The 21,095-nt window shown below is 50.2% G+C and overlaps 1 protein-coding gene across 1 annotated transcript; it reads right to left on the reverse strand.

Moving 5' to 3' along the window:
- Window positions 1–11,628: 11,628 nt before the first annotated feature.
- On the reverse strand, window positions 11,629–17,749 carry SRSF3 (serine and arginine rich splicing factor 3). Its single transcript, XM_059867482.1, has 6 exons — window positions 17,610–17,749; window positions 16,642–16,849; window positions 15,608–15,742; window positions 13,385–13,423; window positions 12,679–12,765; window positions 11,629–12,432 (listed from the first exon to the last, which is right to left on the reverse strand). Exons 2-6 carry the CDS (start codon window positions 16,845–16,847, stop codon window positions 12,405–12,407), a joined length of 495 nt encoding a protein of 164 aa, XP_059723465.1. The 5' UTR covers window positions 16,848–16,849; window positions 17,610–17,749; the 3' UTR covers window positions 11,629–12,404.
- Between the last annotated feature and the right edge of the window lie 3,346 nt (window positions 17,750–21,095).

Below are 21,095 nucleotides of genomic sequence, written 5' to 3' on the forward strand. Positions count from 1 at the left end.
CGGAGCCGGTCCCGGCGTCGCCCGGGATTTCCCTCCTGCGCCGCCCCGGACTGCTCTCCCGTTCTGCGTGTGCGTCCTCGCCCCCACCGCCCCTTCCTCTCCCATCCCGGTTCCCGGGAACGTGCGCGGTGCCAGGGGAGACTCGGCCATGCCAGGACCGTGGGCACCGGGACCCTCTTGCTAGCTACGGCGGGGATCTGTGTCAGGGGATACAGGGACCCCCCTCCCTAGGGAGTGTTAGCACACCCCTATAGCAGGAGATGAAGGGACCCCCATCAGCGGATAGGGGGAACCCTTTCCTAGGTGGGTGCAGGGACCCGGCATCAGGGACCAGAGGAAACCTCAGCCAGGAGATACAGGGTCCTCCTCCCCGGGAGGTGCAGGGATCTCCCCCATCAGGGAATACAGGGACACTCCCCATGAGGAAATGCAGAGACTCCCTTCCTAGAGGGGTCAGGGGACAGGGAGATGCCCCCTGAGGGAGGCAGAGATCTCCTTGTTGAGGGTACCCGGAGCCTCCTGCAGTGGATCCAGGGGTGCCAAATTCCAGCTGGGACATGCAGTTCAGCCAGCTCCAAGGGGGTCCTGTCCTACCCAGGCTGTCCCACCCACCGGGCCACCTCAGGAAGGAGATTCATGGATCAAGGAAGGGGTGGCTCAGCCCTCGGGGTGCCAACCTGAGAACCACACGGTGATGATTCTCCCCTGGCCCCCAGGCACTGCCCATCCCATCCCGGGCCGCCCCCGGCCTCTCCAACTGGATTGTCTCCCCCAGGCCTGGCTCTGCTCCACCAGCTGAGCCCCAGCACCCACCGTGGGTGGAAAAAAGTGTTTGGAGTAGGATCTGCTGCTCTGAGTCCTGCAGATGTCCAGGCAGGGATGAGGAGAAGGAACAAGTCTGTGCATGTCCTGCAGGAACCTGTGGCAAGGATTCGAGGGGATCTGTGGCTTAGCTGGAAAACACATCCAAGGGAAGGTGTGAAGACAGGTCAGCTTCTGCTGGGGTTACTCTGCGGGCCTGGAGGGAGCTGCCCTGAGCCGGGCAGGTGCTCTATCCCTGCCTGGCAGCCTGAGGAGGGAAGGGATGCCCTCAGAGCCAGCCCAGCGGGGCACAGGGGCCCTGTCCTGCAGCCCCCTCATGGCTCAGGCACACAGAGACAAACACAACCTGCTCCCGTGGGCACAAGGAGGTGACAGCACAATTCCAAGTGACAAAGGCCATGTTAAAGTGACCCCTTGGGAGCGCCAGGTCTCCTCAAAATCCCCAGGGGGGAACAGGTACTGGAGTGCTGAGGAGGACTCTTGGTGTGCAGACCATTCCTGCTTTTTCCAGCTGGAGCAGCAGCTTCCCACTGGCCAGAGCAGCTAAAAAGTGTGTTGGGGCATGTTTAGCTCCTGCCACAAGCTGCAGGAGTATTTCACAATCACTCGTCCCCACTCTGCAGAGCTGTGCCAAGGTGCTGGAATTTGGTTCAGAGGGGGCTGTCCAGTCCCCCAGAGAGGCACAGCTGGATGGACAGGAAAGGTGAAAAGCAGATGGGGAATGGGAAATCACAATTCCAAGTGACAAGGTGACAGTGGGAAAAGTGTGAATCGCTCGTCCCCACTCTGCAGAGCTGTGCCAAGTCCAGTGGTGCCTGCCTGGTTCAATCCCTGTGGCTGCCTCCAGAGGGGCATAGTTGGATGGACAGGAAATGAGGAATGCTAAATTCATGTTATAGGGCTGAAAACCTATCCTGTAAAGATGCAGCCTGGACTTAAAGCCTCCAAAATCCATCCTGTCTTTCTGTTTGCAATAGGCAGGGAGAGGAGGGGGCAAGTTGGGACAGGGAAGCTGTCACTGGTTTTTCCACCTAGGAATGATTTCTGCTCCTGGGTGCAAGGAGCAGCCTTCAGAGCCTCATGCAGATGAAGCTTGCAGATCATTTCCTTGCCAAGCTCCAGCCCTGCTCCAGCTGCAGGTGTGGGTTTACTCCCTCTGATGTGAGGGATGCAATCGGCACTGCCCCAGCCCGGGCATCCCCCGGGTCAGTGCAGCTCCAGTGCACCTGGGACTCGGGGGTGAAGCAGCATTTACCAGAGGATGCTCCCTGTTTAAAACACGTGTGCTTAAAGCACATCCCTTTTCTCCATAGAAGACCTGCTCCCTCCTGCCCCCCCCAGTACACAGAAGGAAATGGGAACATCAAACCAGCAGCTTTTTGAAGTGGCAGAGGAAGGAGCTTGTGCAACCCAGAGTGGCCCCAGAGCCACTGGTGCAAGACTGAGAGATTCAAAAAGTGAGATAAGCCAACCAGCCTGGCTGCTGGGGACATCCCAGTTACACCAGGGGTTCACCCCAGGACTAAATCAGCAAGAAAATCAGTCAGAGATAGATTTTCCCTTAGAAAAGTAACTCTCAGTGATTTTTTTGGTGGGGTGAGGGTTCACTCCCCACACCCTGGGATGGGGAGTTTGGGGAGGTTTCTGGCTCTTGCAAACTCCACTCTCGCTTCCCTTCCTCTGTGAGAGGGGAGCTCCAGCCACGCTGGCATCTGAGGAGACCTCAGTGGGTAATTGGAAATGGGAAGTGGGGAGAGGGATGGCGTCAGGGTCAGGAAGTCCATGGGCACGTCTGCAGTGGCATTACCAAAAGGAAAAAAAAGGGGTGTGTGTGTGTGGGGGGAAGAGTGATTAAGAAGGCGATACAGGAACTTTAAAAAAAATAGAAAATCCCAAAGGTGATTCATGATGTTTGATCCCACAACAAGGAGGAGGAGAAGGGGAGGAAGAAGGCAGACACAGGATTGGGGACCAGGATCAGCACCGAGGGCTGTGGGCTATTTCCTTCTCACCATTTATAGCCACAGTGTGGGATCTGTCACCTCCCCTGTCCCGGGCTCGCTCTCCCCAGGGCTCCCAAACCCCCACCCGGGTGGAGTGTGTTCGTGGGAGAATCCATGTTTATTATTTCCTTGAATAACCCGTCCCAATGCCTGGAAGCAAAAGGAATATATTAACTCACTGCATATTTCACAGCCTTCAAAGGAACCTCCTCCCCAGCACTGGGGGCACCCAAACACTGAGCAGCGGCCGCAGGGAGCCCTCGGGAGCGTTGAATTCCCAGGGGATCTCCCCAGGTGGGTCCCGCAGAAGCCGAAGGGAGTGGGAGCCTGAGCAGACACGGAAGCAAACACATCACTCTCGGCAGGCAGAGCCGGGCTGTGACTCAGCCCATCCGCACAGAGCCAGGGATCCGTCAGGGAACGTGCCCGGGCACAGCGCTTCGGAGTGAGGCTCGTCCCTGCCCCGTGTCCTCCTCTGACTCGGGAAGCAGCACCCCCAAAAGCCACGGGGACATGGGTGGCAGTTCCAGCGTGGAGCAGGGAACGGCTTGGGTCGGATGGAGGGATCAGGGTTGGAATGCTCCAGCCTTGGAAAGTGGGGAAATGTGGCTCGGTGGAACTGTGTTTACAGGAATAACACACTGAGGTCCACCCCGTGCTCATCGGGACTGTTTTTAATGCACACAGATTGCTGTGTGTAAGGATTTTACACGGTTTTGAGATTTCAGTGGTAAAAAGGTCTTTTGGGAAGAGGGTTTTTTGGGGCAGGGAAGTAATACTCCTGTTAGATCAACCAGCATAGAGGGGAAAACAGCAAAGATTTGGGCAGATGAGCATCCCTCAGGTCTTTTTGGAAGGACATGGCAGAGATCAGGGCACACTTATTTCTCAAGGTGAGATAAACATAAACTATGCAAAAAAGTGAATTTCTACCCAGAGAAACACCCTGAAAATGGGAGGAACTAACACAGCATGGACAGTGGGGAGATAGCACATGGGGCTGGGGTTCAGTCCTGCAGAACACACCATCCTGCACCCCAAATTCCAGCCAGGGCTGTGTCCCATTCCATGGGGCACAGGGGTGATTTTTTTTCCCCTCTTCAAACAGCTTTTATTTGCCAGAACATCCGAGGCAGGTGGAAATTACTCAACTCAGGACAGCAGATTGCCAGTGACAAAGTCCTGAGTATTCCAGCACTAAAAAGCCTCTTCAGCAAGATTCAAATCACCGAGAGTTTTTTCTCTGTGTTGTTTTTTTTTTTTTTTATTATCTCTGCTAACAAGCTTTTTTCTTTTAAGTGAGAAACGTGAAGGCTCTTAATGAAACCCTCACGCTCCAGCAGAAGTCTAAATGAGCCCAGTGTTGGGCTGGAGGGCGTTTGTATCCCAGCAAAGCCTGTTTTCCCATCAGCTCTTTGAAGTGCCCTATTAAGTGATTTTATACTAATAGGATTTTCCCAGGAAAGAAAGACAAGAATGACAAAACGCTGAATGCTTGATTAACTCTGCCCCTAAAAGAACTCGGATCGTGTTAATTGACTGTTCCCCTGCCATATCCAGCCCTTGTTTGCCCCATTTATGAAGGCATTTTGATGAGACACCAGACCCAGCAGAGTGGAAATAGAGTCCCACCAAGCACAAATAGGGGATGAGACAGTCCTAAAACAAGGACTTTGCTTACTGGAAATATTCCTGGATGCGAGAGCCAGGCTATGAATCGGTCGCTTCATTCGGCCCCTCACTCATTTTCATCCAAGATTGTTTTTAGCCCCATTCATAGTCATTAACGTAATTGCTTCACTGACTTTCCATGAGCAGCCTGGAAGCTTTGTGGGGTTTTTTTGCTGGCAGCAAAGGCCTCATTGTTCCCAGTACGGCCGGGCGGCCGCAGTACCTGGCTCCAGACCCTGCACCCGGCTGCCCCTTTATTCCCCTGCTGCTCCACCTCAGTGCCCACGGCCTGGAGCACGGCAGGACAGGGCAGACACCGGAGGGGACACAGACACTGGAGGGGACACAGACACCGGAGGGGACACAGACACCCACTGGGAACCGGGGGCGAGCGGCTCCGGCCTCTTGCAGTGCTTCCTGCAGGGAATAAGCTCCATCCAAAACGCTCACTGAGGGTTATTTTGCAGCCAGCAGTTCCCCAGGGGCATCTCAGTGAGGGCAGGGGAGGAACAGCAGGACCTTACCCAGCAGGATAAGCAAGTGGAGGGAGTGTGGGGCAGGATTGCTCCTGTCCATGCAGCTCACGGGTGCTCAGTTCCTGGAAGCTGTCAATGGATGTAACTTCTTCCCAATGCACAGCACACAGTGCTGCTGCTGAGGGGTTTGCTGCTCTCCAAGCCATGGATGGCTTGAAATCCATTGGGAGCTCGATCTGGCCCTTTACAGCCACGGGAAGGAGGTGAGCATGGGGAGCTCTGACTAAGCACTTTCTCATGATGTCACCTCTGAAACAACCCTGATTCCACGGGGCACCCTCTGTCTGGAGCACCCAGACACCAGGATGGGGCGTCTCCACTCTCAGATGCTGGGAGTTTGGGGTTGTCCCTCACAAACCTGGGCTCTGGGACGTGCACACTGGCCTGCCTGCCCATCCCAACACCCGCTGGCTCACCGTGTGTCACCATCTCCTGGGATCTCCAGTCACACCTTTTGGGAATGCCCCAGTCCAGCACAGCCTTGTGATTCACTTTGTGCTGGGGGCGAGGAGTGGGGCTGGGCGTGGGCACAGGGAGGGAAGGGGCAGAGCCAGGGGCAGGCAGACCCTGAACATGTCATGAAAAAAGATCTGTAGGAGGGCAGGACCAGGACCCAGACCCCAGACAGACAGATGGACAGACACAGCCCTGCCTTGTGCAGTGACTCGTGCACAGCCCAGGGCAGAGCAGAGGTAATGGGAGGGGACAGCTGACATGGCAATAAAGGCAGGGGTGATGATTATGGCAGCCACCACCTCGACACGGGGTAAGGGTCGATTGCACTTTTCCTCCTACATGTCAGTCAGGCAGAGCAGGATTTCCAGGAGTGGGGATGGAGGAGCAGCTTTCACCTCCCTGGCCCCCCAAGCTGGGCCATGGGGGTGGACATGCTCCACACACTAAAGGAGCTCTGCCCAGTTCCACAGAGATTAAAGTTGGGGAGTTCCAGGTGCCAAAATAAAACTAAAGGAGCTCTGCCCAGTTCCACAGAAATTAAAGTTGGGGAGTTCCAGGTGCCAAAATAAAACTTTCTCTTTCAGGGAAAAAAAGAAAATTGGCTGGAACTTGGAGCTGTGGTCAGCAATGCCACAGAGGATGGAAACAGGGTTTAAAATGTTCTGTACTTCACCCACCAGCAGTGATGCTGCACCACAGCCCTTCCCACCTCTGCACAAACTTCAGCTTTGCAGAACACTGAGAGATTTATAGATTATCAACTGTAAATCCACAATGGGAGCAGGAGGGAGACAAAGGGAGAGAGATGTTGTAAAGCTGGGAAGTGCTCCTGCCCCTGTGCCGAGCACTGCTAAGGCCACACATTGAGTACTGTGTTCAGTTTTGGGCCCCTCACGGCAAGAATTGAGGGGCTGGAGTGTGTCCAGAGAATGGAACAGAGCTGGGGAAGGGTCTGGAGCACCAGGAGGGGCTGAGGGAACTGGGGGGGAAGGGGCTCAGCCTGGAGAAAAGGAGGCTCAGGAGGGACCTTCTGGCTCTGCACAACTCCTGACAGGAGGGGACAGCTGGGGGGGTCAGGCTCTGCTGCCAGCAAACAAGGACAGAATGAGATGAAACAGCCTTAAGCTGCACCAGAAGAGGTTTAGGTTGGATATTGGCAAAAATTCCTTCACAAGAAGGGTTGTCAAGCACATGCACAGGCTGTCCAGAGCAGTGGCAGAGTCACCATCCCTGGACATATTTCAAAAAAGGTAAGGATGGGTTAGTGCTGGACCTGGCGGTGCTTGGGAGAACAGTTAGACATGATGATCTTAGAGGGCTTTTCCAACCTAAATGATTTCATGATTCTAAGAAACAGGAAACACTGAAAATACCTATAGATCAAAAAATACCCCATGAATCCCTGTCAAACATTCCCTGCACAGGGGAACTCCTGACTCCAAACCTGGCGGAGTTTCATCCACGAGTTCCTGAGTGGCACGTGTCAGCCAGGCAGCTGCAAGGACAACTTGGCAGGAGTGGCAGCAAACCACACCTGGAGCTTATCTCCCCAGCTGGGCAACCTCCTCCCACAAAGTTTATAGTACAAGTGCATGAAAAGCTGATCAATCCAGCACCAGGAAGAGCAGCACCCAGTGCACAAGGTGTAATAACACTGGTGTTGGGCAGAACTCCTTCCCTGCGAGGAGGCTGAGGCCCTGGCACAGGATGCCCTGAGAAGCTGCAGCTGCCCCAGCCCTGGAAGCATCCAAGGCCAGGTTGGACGGTGTTTGGAGCAACCTGGGCTAGTGGAAGGTGCCCAGGCAGGCAGTGGAACAAAACGAGTTTTAAGGTCCCTCCCAACCCAAACCATTCCGGGATTCTGTGAAACACTGACTGCAAACACTTTGTATCAAACACTGACAGCAAACCCTCCAGCAGCAGGGAGGGCTGGGACAGCGCCGAGACTTCCTGCTGAATATTTTTGAATATTCATGTTCTAAGCAGCCTCTGCCCATGAGGAGATAATGCCTGTCTGACAGCTGGCAGGGGTGATGTTCCCAAGTGACAGCCTGAGTGACACAGTGCCCCACCCTGATACCCCTGCTGCACCCCGATAGCGCGGTCCCCATGGAGCGTGGGGCTGCCCAGGGCCTGTCACACACCTCGGGGTGTTTTGGGGGTGGCATCAGCCAGTGGCACATGACAACTTCTGTGTTACCCAGCAAAGTGTCCAAGAACAGCGTGACTGTAGCAGGAGGAATCTCCTCACAGTCAGGGAGGTTGTGGAGTGGCACCGCTGGCCATGGTGACAGGATCCAGATGGGAAGGACATGTGCTTCCCTTTTTCCACTGGGATCACTCCCACAGAAAATCTGACAGCTAAAATGACTTAGAGGAGCAAGCAGAACCACCACCCAAATCAATGTGAAGATTTGTTCAGCTCCAAGTTCTGTCAGCCACTAAATTATTAAATAATAGCCACATGAATCACTTGGGAACGAACATAGTGTTCCTCTTGCATGTCCATTTTATATTTGTCTGGATCCCGTGTTTATTTTAGTCCCCAGCCGTGTTTGTTTGAAAGGCATTAACAGAGGAACTTGTGGCCATGCCCCAGTGAAACTGCAGAAATGAACAAGCAACCCCAGACAGTGATGGTTCTTGGAGGAAACCAGAACACTTCTCATGCGAGAGCCTGGGATAAGGCTTCAGCTCCAGCAAGCCCCTGAGTGACTGCAAAGCTTGGCCAAGCAAAAATTAGCTTTATTCTGCCAGCTTCTGGCAGGCTGAGGGGAGAAGCTGGAGGCAGCTGCACTCCAGCAGCAGGGCAGTGGGGAGCTGCCTCTTTAGGGCAGGTAGGGCATGATGCCATCACCCCGTGCAGGAGTTAAGGTCAAACCAGAGCAACTGGAATTGCACTGCTGCCCTTCAGCCTTTTGGTTGCAAAAGGGGCTGATGCTCCAGTTTTTTCACTTATTTTTTCCTTTTTCTGCCAAGAGACTTGCACTACCACAGCAGCAGAGCAGGTTGACCTGTGGGGGGGACTGCAGCTCAGGTTTTGGGACTGTATTTCTGGGGCAGGATTTGAACAGGGGTACAGGAATTAAATCCAGCAGAAATACGTTCGTCCAACATTCAGCCACTTTGAGGATCTGTGTACCAAGAGACATTGAGGCAGCTCATGGTGATGACATCATGGTAAATGAAAGCAAAACTGGAAACTGAAAAATGGTGATAAGAGCAGTAAAAAGCTGCAGAAGTGCTCAGGCACTGCTGGGGGAATGGCTGAACTCAATGTTAGAGGGTTTTTCCAACCTTAGTGATTCCATGATTTTATTAATAAACACAAAACCCTGAAAACATCTGCAGGTCAAAAAATCCTTCCAGCACTGGGTTCTGCTGCCAGACCCCCAAGGTACAACCTGCGCCAGGCTGCTGCAGAAGATCCGTGGGCACTGTGTGGTGTCTCTCTGGTTTCAAAAAGAAGGAAATGCAAAGGCAGAGGATGAAATGCAAGGCCCTTCCATCAGTAACACACTGCAGTTCCAGCTGGGGCTGGAGGACAGAAGAGCAAAGCTCCAGAACCAGACAGGGTTTGGAAGATGGTGGGGGGGGTAATACAGCACACCTGTTTGTCCAAGAGTAAAAAAAGCTCTTTTTCCACAGAGCATTGTTTGGCTCTGAACTTTGCAGCTCTTTTCTGCTCTCAGAGGGGGAGCAAATCAATTTAATAGAGGACAAACCAGAAACTGCCAGGCTGCACCTCTGGACAGGGATCTGGCAATCCTTCCCAAGCTCAGCTTTGAAATCAACAGTGGGAATGGTCCACACCGGCTCCCTTCACCTTTCTGAACAGGGTCAGGATAAGGTATCCTAAAACCTGATGAATTTGAGTGGAACAGGCAAAAATTAATCTATTTTTCAAGGGATTTTTTTCCTTGTTTTTAACACGTATCTGTCAGCCTTCCTTTTCTCCAGTTTTTGTCCTAACTAGCCTTATGTACATGGACATGTCACCCTGCACATGGAGCAGCCTAACCAGCAGCACTGCCCAGTGCTTGGGATGATCACAACTCCTCACCCAAGTACAACCCTGTCTGAAGGCCAGTGGAACAAATCCCAACAAAAGAAAGGACATCCTTAACCTCTCCACTTTCTAAGTGCAAGGCACATTCTTAACATGATCTTTGGTCATAAACAAAGAGCAGCATGTACATAAAAAGAAAAAAAACAAGATCCTCTTCTTTGCAAACCCATTTGCACACAATGCTCTCCCCAGGGAGAGTGTATAAAATAACTGGGATGTGCTCAGGCACTGCTGAGGATCTCTGAGGATTAACCCCAGGATGCTTCTGCCTGAAGCAGGGGCAGTTAAACCTCTCCCCAAATTAGAAACACTGTGTAAATCATTACTGTCAGCACCATGAAACCAGGCCCTCAAACAATCTGGAAAGTGTCAGGCAGCAGCAATAGCTCCATCACTCCAGGGGTCTCCAGAGCAGGGCTGTGGCTGAGGTTCTGCCAAGGAGCCTTGGATAGTGTCCCTCTGTCCTAACCTGGCAGGGACAAACTGCTGGTGACTCTTCCTGGTATCAGAATCTTTGGGGAGAGGCAAGGGATGTCCCTGGACTTAGAACACCAACACTTCCTTGTATATTTAATCTGAGAGCAAACTTTTAAACACAACACTCCCAGGCTGGTCACTCCCTCAGACAGAAGGAGATGCCTGAAATCCACAGATGTGCTGGTGCATCAAAAATAGCTCATTACCTATACCCTGTGGGAAGGGCTGTCCAGTCTCTGTTTATACATAATTATAAGTTTCCCATCCTTCTCTAGAAGCTGTTTGTTGTGTTCCCCTTCAAACCTCCACCCAATTACATTAAACCAGCACACTTCTGATCTAAGGAGCAACTTCTTCATTCAGCTGGGGAGTAAAATAGTCAGAAACCTGAAACTGAAACGCTTCCGCAAGACTCTGCTGCGTATGAAAACCACAACCTGCTTCCCACTGTCTCTGGCACTTCAGACTTCTCTCCCTGCAGCAGCTGAACTGAAGGCTCCTTGTTCCCCCAGGTAACCACAGGAAGAATGTCTGGGCCCTCAGAGGCACCATGAGCTGTGACCCTTCTGCACATCTGACACTGCCAGAGGCATGTAGGGAAAGGAAATGGAACCAAGCAGGGCCCCGGGCAGCCCCTCGGCCCGGCCCGGAGCTGGGCTGGAGCGCGAACAGGCCCCGGGCCGGAGGAGCCGCGCTGACCTCTGCCGGGCACCGGCGGCACTGCACGGCCCGAGCCGGCTCCACCCGCCGCTCTCGCCCTCCGCAGAAGCCGGGACGGGCCTGGGCATTCCCTGCTCACCGCTGAATCCCGCTCCAGGGGCAGTTCGGGCTGTGAGTGCCTCTCGCAGTACCGGCGGCCACCCTGCGTTTCTGGGACACGAGGTGGGAGATACAGCAACATACAGTCTTAAACTCATCAACAGGACCTCAGAGGGGCTTGGAAGAGACCTTCAAGACCCAGCCCAACCAACACTAGATCATTTAAAAAAATAAATCAATCCAGACACTGAGCTTAGCAGCACCAGCACATCCCTCCCCTACAGCTTCACCATCTCCTCGTCCCTGCCTGGAAACCACCAAGCAAAGGAAACTCCACCACCAGTGTTTATCATGAGGGATTTAATCTAAACCACACAACTGAACCACTGGAGCAACCTGGGATTCAGGTGCAAGGGAGCCCTCGGGCAGTGTGGCAGCTCCACCTGCTCTCCAGCCATGCTGCATTTCCACAGGACGTGAATCTTCTGGGCAAGTTAAGTTTTGGTTTCCAGACTGAGATGGGATGAATACCTTAACTGCTGTTCCCAACCCACAGCTGGCATACAAAGATCATAGTGAACCTTTCTATCTCCAGCTGGCTTTCCAAGGAATCACTCACTACAGGGCTCACTGTCAGGCAAGGAGTCAGGTGGCATTAGCTACTGAGCACGCCCGCTGGACCCGTAAAACAGGATTAGACTGCCATGGTGGAGTGACACTGCACCTCACCACAGACAGGTGAGCAGGTACAGCTGTGTTGGACACTGCACAGCTGTGTTACAGCCAGGTGGGGTGACCGTCACAGTCAGGGACAAGTTAAATACTGAACAACGAGTTGTAACCAAAACTTTAATCCCAAGGATCTCACAAAAGACATTTTACAAGTGACATGAAAATTCTTGTACAGTAAAGAAATGTTTAATAACTAATGTTTACAATGTACCATTAGACATAACACATCCACTCCAGGTGTCAGTTCTGCTGCGGATTTGGTCTACCCAGAGCTTTTGGAATACATGGTCAATCAACAATCATCTAATTAAGGACTCTACTCACAACAAGTACAAAATTAACTGACCCTATAGCTAAAAAGTTTTAGTTCATGGAATATAAAGCAGCTCAGTCAGACTGGAGCTGGATGAAGCTGCAGCCCCCTACCCTTACCCCCTCCCCCTGCCTCACTACTCTCTTTCCCAGACCTGGGCTTGTGGAGCACCTGTGTCCTGCTCTGCTCCTGGCCTAATCCCACAAGGAACACACCATCCTGCACACATCGAGCTGAGCCCCAGCAACCCCCAGCCCAGCCCAGCCCTGCTCTCCCAGCTACACAACACAGCCCATTGGCCATTCCACACACACACCCCCCCATGTCTAATGGTACATTGGAAAACCATTAATATTACAAATCATAGGATCTGCTCAGAACCATATACAGATTCACATCTTTACATTTGCCACCTGTTACAAGATACAAGGAACAAAGCAAGTTCAACAGCTAAAACATTTTAAAAATGCACCAAGCTTTATGAAGTCTCAAAACAAAACAATGTTCTGTACATACTCCTGGCCTCGGATCTCATGACTTCCTGTACACAGCTCCTTCCCACAGTCCTATTTCCTCTCATTTGACCTGGAGCGACTGAAGAACAACAAACAGGTAAAGTTAGGATCAGGTGTCAGGAAGAGATCTTTCTTTAAGCCCCCTAGCCACAAGCACCAGGTGAAAATGAAGCATTTTAAAAATACTGTTCATTTAATAAAACTGAGTATTTTGTTGTTTTAAGGTGAAGAATCTCCTATGACACTAAAGGTGATTCTCCACCAAGGCACAAACACATATTTTCACATTTACTCAGAACACACAAACACTGAAGGCTCTCCTTACCTGCGAGACCTGGAAAAGGAGCGAGAGGGCTTGTGGTTCCTCTCCCTTGAGAGTGATCTCTCTCTTCTTCTGTCTCTGGAGAGGGACCTGGTACAGACCACAACACCACACCATCAGAGCAAAGCTTCACCAAGCCAAGGAGGCTCCCTGAGGAGCTTCTCTTCACGAGTGAAAGTTTCTAACTAATCAAGCAGGGGAAACTGGTTACTGATGCTGCTATTAACCTTTTCTTGAGGGAAGAATAATCAGCCTGAGCCAACAGCTTATAATGTGCTGTAAACAGGTATGTAGTACTTTGTAAAGGTTTTTTGTGTGTGTGGCCTTTTTTTCTTTTTTTTCAGAATCCCATTTAAATAGCATTCTGATTTATGCCTGGACTCAATCTTAGTTGTCTTTTCCCACCTCAGGGCTCAATGATCCTATGCTCACAGTCTCTGTGAGAGAGTAGCACATTAACACCTAAACTTTGGGGAAAACTGACACAAGATGCCAGGCATCTGCAGAAAGGAAATTACTTCTGCTCTCAGTATCTTTCCACTGCTATCCAACAGCTCAATAATTCCAGGCAAGCAATATGACAGAAACAAATCTGTTTCTCTTTTACCAAACTACTGCTTGTGCACAGCCCACACATGGAGCTGGCCTGGGCTGTTCTTTCCAACCCCCCAGGCTGGAGCAGTCCATGGGGTAAGGAAGGGATCTGTACCTGCTGCGGCTCCGGGAGAAGCTTCTCCTTCGTGGTGATCTAGAACCAGAAAACCAAATGTGAGGCACTTGATCCATTCTTTGAGCTTTAATGGGCTGAGGCATTTCCCAACTTGTCAAACTCACTGTTGGGCCCAGGGAACGTGCCAAGAATAACTGGCATCCATCATCCAGTAAAAGGCATGGAAAGATTAGGCAGTAAAACCAAGCTCAGTGTGAACAGCACGTTTCCAACCATGAATTCACTTAACTAAGAACGCGTCAGAGCAGAGTTGTCCAATGCAACACTTTCCATTTCAACTAAATACACTACCCAGAACACCACACCAAAGTCCCACAGGTGGTTCCAAAAAAAAAAAAAAAAAAAGCACAGAGCAAATGTTTTGGAACCCATGCAAGCCAAAAAGGTCCATAACAAGACATAAGAGATATCAAGTGGAAAAAAAAAGTGAAAATGCGCTCAGTGTCAATATTGATAATGCCATTAAGTGCTACATTAGAACTGCATATTTGTGATTGTCATTTTTAATGCCATAGAGTGTGTTTAGACTATTTCCTTATAAAAAATAAAAAATTTAAAAATATAACCTTAGCTCGGCCCAGTTCATCCCAAAAAGTAATTGTTTTAAGTTTTGAAAACTGTTAGTAAAACCATTTAAAGGTGATAGGATTTTTCTGGCAAGGAAAAGCTACATTTGTTAGAGCTTTATTAAAAATTTAGTTTGGCATCTCACATGCAAATATCCTGGTTTTTACATTATTCACAGTGTAAGAGCTTCCATATCACCCTTAAAAGTTTTCTCAAGCAACATATGTACGTTACCACTCAATTATGCACAGCCAGCCTTTGATTGAGAAAAGTAATTACTTATAAGCCGCTTACTCCTTATTTTAACCAGCAGTAAACTGTATAAGCAGGAAAAACTTACAAGTCTTTGGTTTCAACAAGCTAGAAATGGTGAGGTGAGGCTGCCGGACTGACTGCCAAGAAGAATTTGCTGAAAAGGTTTTGCCAGATGTTGCGTTGTATTTAGTTGGTTGGCGAAGGGGGTGTTGTGGATTTTTCCTGCTTTTTTGTTAGCCGAAGGCTGCTGCTGTAGTTGTTGTGAAGACATTTGGTAAATAAACAGCTGAGCTGATTGGCCGGGAATGTGTGGGCGGTCGAGGTGGCTGCTGCCGATTTGGTTAAGGTTGGAGAGAAGGCTGAGAGAAAACAGCATGCTCGGGAACCAAAGGGCGGTGCAACCTGACGACTGGCCATGCCTGGGTCATGTGAAACGACACCAGCCAAGCTGCATGGGGCGCGCTGGTCACATGACGCTGAAAGGGCTAGTTGGCTGGCTAATGCAGACTCAGAGGGTGGTGAGAAGAGACATGATGGTGACTCTGTAACGGGTTCATTTTTATTAATAGATGGACCAAAAAGCATAAAAAAAATGAAAAACAAGCCATCAGTACAACCATCTATTAGCTAACAAATACTCCTAATGTGTTATTTTTTTTCAACAGCAAAAGGGTAAGCTTGAAACCCTGGCTCGGGAGGACTTCACTCACCTGCCACAGGTAAATTCAGTCCTGTAAAAACCACGGTGCACACTTAAACTGCCAGACAAACTAGTCTGGGTCCAAGAACGTGCCAGTTCCCAAAAATCCTGCTATACGCTAGAGCTGGGTTTGCAAACCTCAAGTGACAGGATTGTCACACGATGCTTTATTTCCACGCTAACACTAAAGTGTCAAGATTCCAGATGTTTAGAGCAACTGTTACTCAATCTATTATTAAACAGCTGCCTGCTTGGGAAGTATTTAAGTTCTGCAAACAAAGTGGAAAAACCCATTGGTATGGAAATGCTATACTGCTGTATGTCATGTTTTGCCATTATGGAGTAAAGGAAAGGAACAGCCTAAGTTGAAGTATGGGGAAGAAAGGCAAAGTGTGACTAGAAGATGAGCAGGTTTTAAGAGAAAGGAGGATAAGCCCAGGACAGAGGGCACTGACTACCAACTGCACAGTCACCTATGGACAAAAGCCAACAACACTCAACACAACTCAAGTTCACCTCGATTTTGTGGGGGGTTGATTTTGGGGGGTTTTTTTAGCATCTGTCATTACCGAATCATGATCGGATAGATGAATGCCATCCATCAACATGCCTTTCACAAGCCTGCTCCTAGGATGCTACGTGGGAACTGTGAGCTCTAGGATTGTGCTGTGCCCAGGTACCTGCGCCGAGGAGGGGGACTCCTCCTGCGATAGTCATCCCGAGGGCGCCGGCCCCACGACGGAGGGGGGCCACGGTTCCGACTGCGCTTCTCCCCGTTGGAGAGCTCCACGCGGACGCGACACCCACACAGCGTTCTGGGAAGAGAGGGGGACGCAGGTCAGCACTGCCAGGGAGAAGGCAGCGCCGAATAAAGCATACACCATCCAGAAGATGGAAAAACAATGCAAAAGGGAAAAATGTTCTGTCATTAAAGAACTGTGCCCAGAGTCAGCTCCAGCATGACTGTGGGGGACCCTTCCCTGGAAGCGTCCAAGGCCAGGCTGGACAGGCTTGGAGCAACCCAGGCTATCTAGTGGAAGGTGTCACTGCCCACACCAGTGGGTGGAACCGGATGGGCTTCCAGCCCAAACCATTCTGGGATTCTTTGACAGACAAAAGGACTGGCTGCTTCTCAAAACTGCTGTGCCAGTAAAGCAGGCAGGGAAAGAGCAAAGGAGAGTATCCACAATCAGTTTTACCTCTTTATAGTAACACCATCTGCAATTTAATTAGCACACAAAGAGATGCAAGTAATTCCTAACTTGGGAGTTCAACTGTGAAATGCAAAATTAAACATTACAATGCTATTCATGAAGGAGAGCAGGGATAGATGGGATATTGGGAATTAGGAATTGCTCCCTGTGAGGGTGGGGAGGCCCCGGCATAGGGTGCCCAGAGTAGCTGTGGCTGCCCCTGGATCCCTGGAAGTGTCCAAGGCCAAGCTGAATGGGGCTTGGGGCAGTCTGGGATGATGGAAGGCATCCCTGCCCATGGGGAGGGTGGGACTGGATGAGCTTTGAGGTTCCTTCCAGCCCAAACCATTCTGGGATTCTACTGCTGCACCATAATATCCTTACGGTACCACACAAAACAGTGCATAAGAAATGCATCAAGTCTTTAGCCCTGCAGTTTAAGTTTCACAATTTAAAACTGTATCACTCCTACAATGCCCCATATTTTGACCAGTTAAGCCAAGCACACAATCACACTTTACCTTCCATCTAGTTCTCTTACTGCATCAGCTGCATCTCGGGGATCTTCAAACTCCACAAAGGCAAACCCAGGAGGATTTCTTGCCACCCATACACTGCGCAGTGGTCCATAGTAGCCAAAAGCTCGCTCTAATTCTGTTTTGTTGCCATTGTTTCCAAGGTTACCCACATAGACCTTGCAGTCCAGCGGACAAGAGTCACGATGCATTGCTAAGACAAAAAAGAAGTTCACGTATATTTAACAGAGCGCACATGCTTGTTCACTTCCAAGGGAAGTCACTCTGCTGGCTACTTCCCCCTGAAACTTCTGCAGTGATGCGTTGTGATGGACACACAGTTTGGAAGGGACCAGCGGGGTGGGAGAAAACTTAAAACCCAACAAGAGAGCTGCTATGCCACATTGCAATCAAAACTTATTATTTCGGGGAATTTCGTTTACTTTTACTGTTTAGATTTGTGAGAGGCGGTCCCGCGTCCCTCTTCCTGCTTAGCGCGGGCGGGTCTGCAGAGGGCGCTGCGCGGGGGAGGCTCCATTGTTCCCGGAGCGGGATTTCGGGATTAGGATCAGGGCGATCCGCGCACGAACGGGATGGGGGGGGGGGCAGCGCCATCTCCCGCCGAGCACCGCAGGCAATGCCCGGGGACTCGCTCCGGCGCTGCTCGTCGGCGAGCCGTGAGGGACCAGCGCTGCCACTGGCAGACGGGCCGCCGCCACACCGCCCCCGCGGCACTTCCCACCCCGCCTGGCCTCACACCACGCGGGGAATAGGCCGAGAACGGGTTCCTCCCGGCAACCCCCGCCTCCCCGCCCGGTTCCGCTCAGGGCCGCGGCAGCCGCCGCCCCAGGCCCGGCGTTACAAAATGGCGGCTGCTCTTTGTTTGGCGGCGCCGCCGCCGCTTCCATCCGCCCTGCCGGGCACCGAGACCGCGGATGCCGCCTCCCCCCGCCCTCCGTGGTGAAGATCCTCACCGGTGCTTAGAGGGAGGGCGCGCGAAGGGAGCCCGCGCTAAACTCAGCCGACTCGACCCTCAGCGAGACCCCAGCTCCGCTTTTCCTCACTGGACAAAATGGCGGCCAGCAACGACCCCGCCCGCGTTTATATATGGCTAGTCCTCGCCCACGTGATGCCAGGCGACAGCGAATCAGAGGGCGTCTTTGCGCTGATTGACAGCTGGCGTCACGGCGCGCTCGCGCGCGGGCGGGCTCTTGGCGGTAATGGCGGGAGCGCCGAGGGGGCCCCGCCCGGGCCCTGCAATCAGGGGGCGGTAGCAGCCCCAGAACTGCTGTTTTTCCGGCTAACGTGAAAAAATAAAGTTTTATTTCCTTGTGTCTCTGGCCCGATGAGGTCCTTCCAGGTAGGGTTTACACCTCTGAACGCTTCAATTTTCTCAGACCCCTTTCTCGCCCTGAGCTTTAAATAAGTGCGTTGAGCAAACTGCTGTAAGCTGGAGGTTTTGGTAAATTTTATGGCAGGGTTTGGCTTACTGAGGCACAATGGATGGAACTGATTTTTTTTTTTTTTTTTTTTTTTCACTTGAGAAAACGAGAGGATTTGAACGGAGGAGTTTTAGTTACACATACGCAGTGCTTTTGGTGTGCTTTGCCAAACTCTCATTCATACATAACGTTTGTACATACAACATGGGGTTTAACGTCTAATTAAACTATTAACTTGCTCCAAAGGGGTTGCCTTTGATAACAAACCTCCTAATTTTGGTTATCAGGTAATATGAGAAATCCACCCAGGGTTGTTGCTTCAATAACCTCCCAAAAACCTCCCCTCACAGCCAGGCTGGCTTTAATCCAGACTTCAACTCCTTGCCATAGGCCAGAGGAGACAAATTTATCTGGTAGAGGTATAATTAATAATACTTTAAATCATGTGATGCACAAAAAGGCATTTTGAGTACAAATTAATGCTCATTGACTCTCTTTCCAAACAGGAACTGTACAGAGGATGGGATGGCCTTGTCTACCAGAATTCCAGAAACCCAGCTGGAATTAAAAACAACCAGTTGATATAATTAACTGGAATTTTCAAAAATCTTTTGCAGCATCCCCCATTATTTTTAAGAGGTTTTTCTCAGTAAAATCCTCAAAGGGTCAAAACTGGCCAAGGGACAGAAACACAACAATGATTTTGAGGTAATGAATGCTCCAAAGTATCTTTATTGTGTATACAGTTATCTGAGAGTTACCTGCCTTTAATTAAGGAAATCTAATCCATTGTAATCTAAATTAGCTGATGGCTAATTTCCTGAGGCAATACAAACAAAGGAAATAATTTGAAGGTTGGAGCTGTTCAGCAATTTCACTTTGTGACTTCTTTGAGAAGGTGATTTCCAGCACTCATCTCCCTTCTCCAAGGGGGTTTGCAGCATTCCTAGACCCTCCTCACATCACATAATGTGCATTTCAAACATGATTTAAGTTATGCAACAATTGATATTTTAAAAAAGAAGCAGAACAAACATTAGAGAGCAACTTGGTCATGTAGCACTTGTAATCCTAACAGAACTTTTAATTTCATACCAAAGTTACCCATGATGTATGAAGATAATTCCAGGTGACAGACTTGGGAACAAAGGATTTATTCAGAAGTCAGCTCACCTGCTGCAAAGCAAACAGAGCATTCAGCACTCACCTAGGACATGTTACCTGCTCTATTCAAGCACTTCTTCCCTGGGGTTAAGCCTGTCACCACATTTTATAAGTCACAGCCCACAAAAAACACATCATCCCAACATAATGTGTTTTCAGTTTGTTTTTGGTGTTATTCAGAAAGTGAACATGGCCCATCACGGGCCACAAGGCAGAGCTCAGAGTGCTCAGCCAAATTCCAGAGCTGGGGTTGGGATGTGCCAGCACAGCCACACAATTCTTGTGCCATTCCAAAGCCAGTGCTTTGATTGTGACCCAAAGCTGGTCCCCAGGCCAGCCCTGTGCATGTCACATATGTGGAAGCTTTGTGCTACATCACTTCCCTCCTTCTTCCACGTTTGTGAGTGTTTGGAAAATCCTGCTGTGTTTGGAAAATCCTGCTGTGTTTGGAAAATCCTGCTGTGTTTGGAAAATCCTGCTGCATTGCACTCGCTGCTTTTACCACCTGTGTCCAATATCATTGGTTAAATGTTTTATAAACCCCCCAGACCAGGATCCAAGACCACACTGGGCTGCAGTAAGGTGCTCTAGTCAAACTGTTGTTGTGGTTTCTGAGATTTCAGTCTCAGAGGAAAATGAACACATTCTAGACGTTATGATTTCGAAGAAACCTCAGATGTGTGAGCCAAATTTAAGGGATCACTGAACCACAGAATATTCTGAGCTGGAAGGCACCCACAAGAACCATCAAAAATCTACTGCTGGCTCTTCACAGGACACCCCAAAATTCCACCATGTGACTGAGAGCATTGTCCAAAAGCTCCTGGAGCTCTGGATACCTCAGGAGACAGATAATATTTACTGGAGAACACTTCTATCTGCAAGAGGATCTCTTAGAGCTGCTCCTCAAGCAAAACCAGACACCAGCAAAACCAGTTATTTACTGGCACAGTTCTGCCCACGGAAAAGCCTTTTGTGGGAAATGTCACTGCTCAAACACAACAGGAACTGGTGGAGGGGATGCATCTTCAGTCAGAAAGCGACTGCACACGGGCACATCTGAGCCTGCTGTCATGGGGTTCCTGTGGATTCGCCCCATTTTCACATCCTGCCCATCAGCCAACCCTGGTGAAAGCTGTTTCTGAAGAATCAGAGACTTACACAAGCCTGATCTTTAGATATATTTCAGTGCATGAGCTTATTCCCACATACTCTTCTGTTTAAAGGGTACAAGTCCCTTATTTCCTCATTTTTAATACATATATTTTTACACAGTGAAAGCTTTTATCTCTACCTCAGAGTTCATGTAAAGAGAGAGGGAAACAACAGGCTGTAATGTATATATCATAGACCTAAAGCAAGACAGCACCAAGCACAGCATGTCCCCAAGACTCAGCACCTGGGGATTAATCAGTGTGACATTTCTTTACGTGGATGACATTTAATTGCTCATCCTTCATCCTCACCTTTCCAGGTGTGAGGCTTCTGCCACTGTTGGGGTCTCATGTCTAAGCTATTGACACCACAGTGACATTCTCTTGCAGGGGCAGATCCCAGAGAGTTCCTATTCATGGAGACAGGGCCCATGGCACCAGGAGACATCCCTTCTTTTTTGTTGTTTTGTTTTTACTCAGGTGAGGTCTTCAGGAGACTTCTGCAACACTGTGGAACCTGGGATAAGCTCAGAGAGTCCAGTGGGTGTTACAGAAGCTGCAAAAGGGACCTGAGGCTTCGTCTCAGCTTCACCTGAATTTGTTTTGCACACATAAAATATTCCATCTGGAGATTTTTTTTTTTGGCAAAAAAGAGAAGCAGCCCCAGGCTTGGCTTCAGGGTAGGTTTTGGGGGACAAAA

This window comes from Haemorhous mexicanus, chromosome 25 (assembly GCF_027477595.1).
Source record: "Haemorhous mexicanus isolate bHaeMex1 chromosome 25, bHaeMex1.pri, whole genome shotgun sequence".
NCBI lineage: Eukaryota > Metazoa > Chordata > Aves > Passeriformes > Fringillidae > Haemorhous > Haemorhous mexicanus.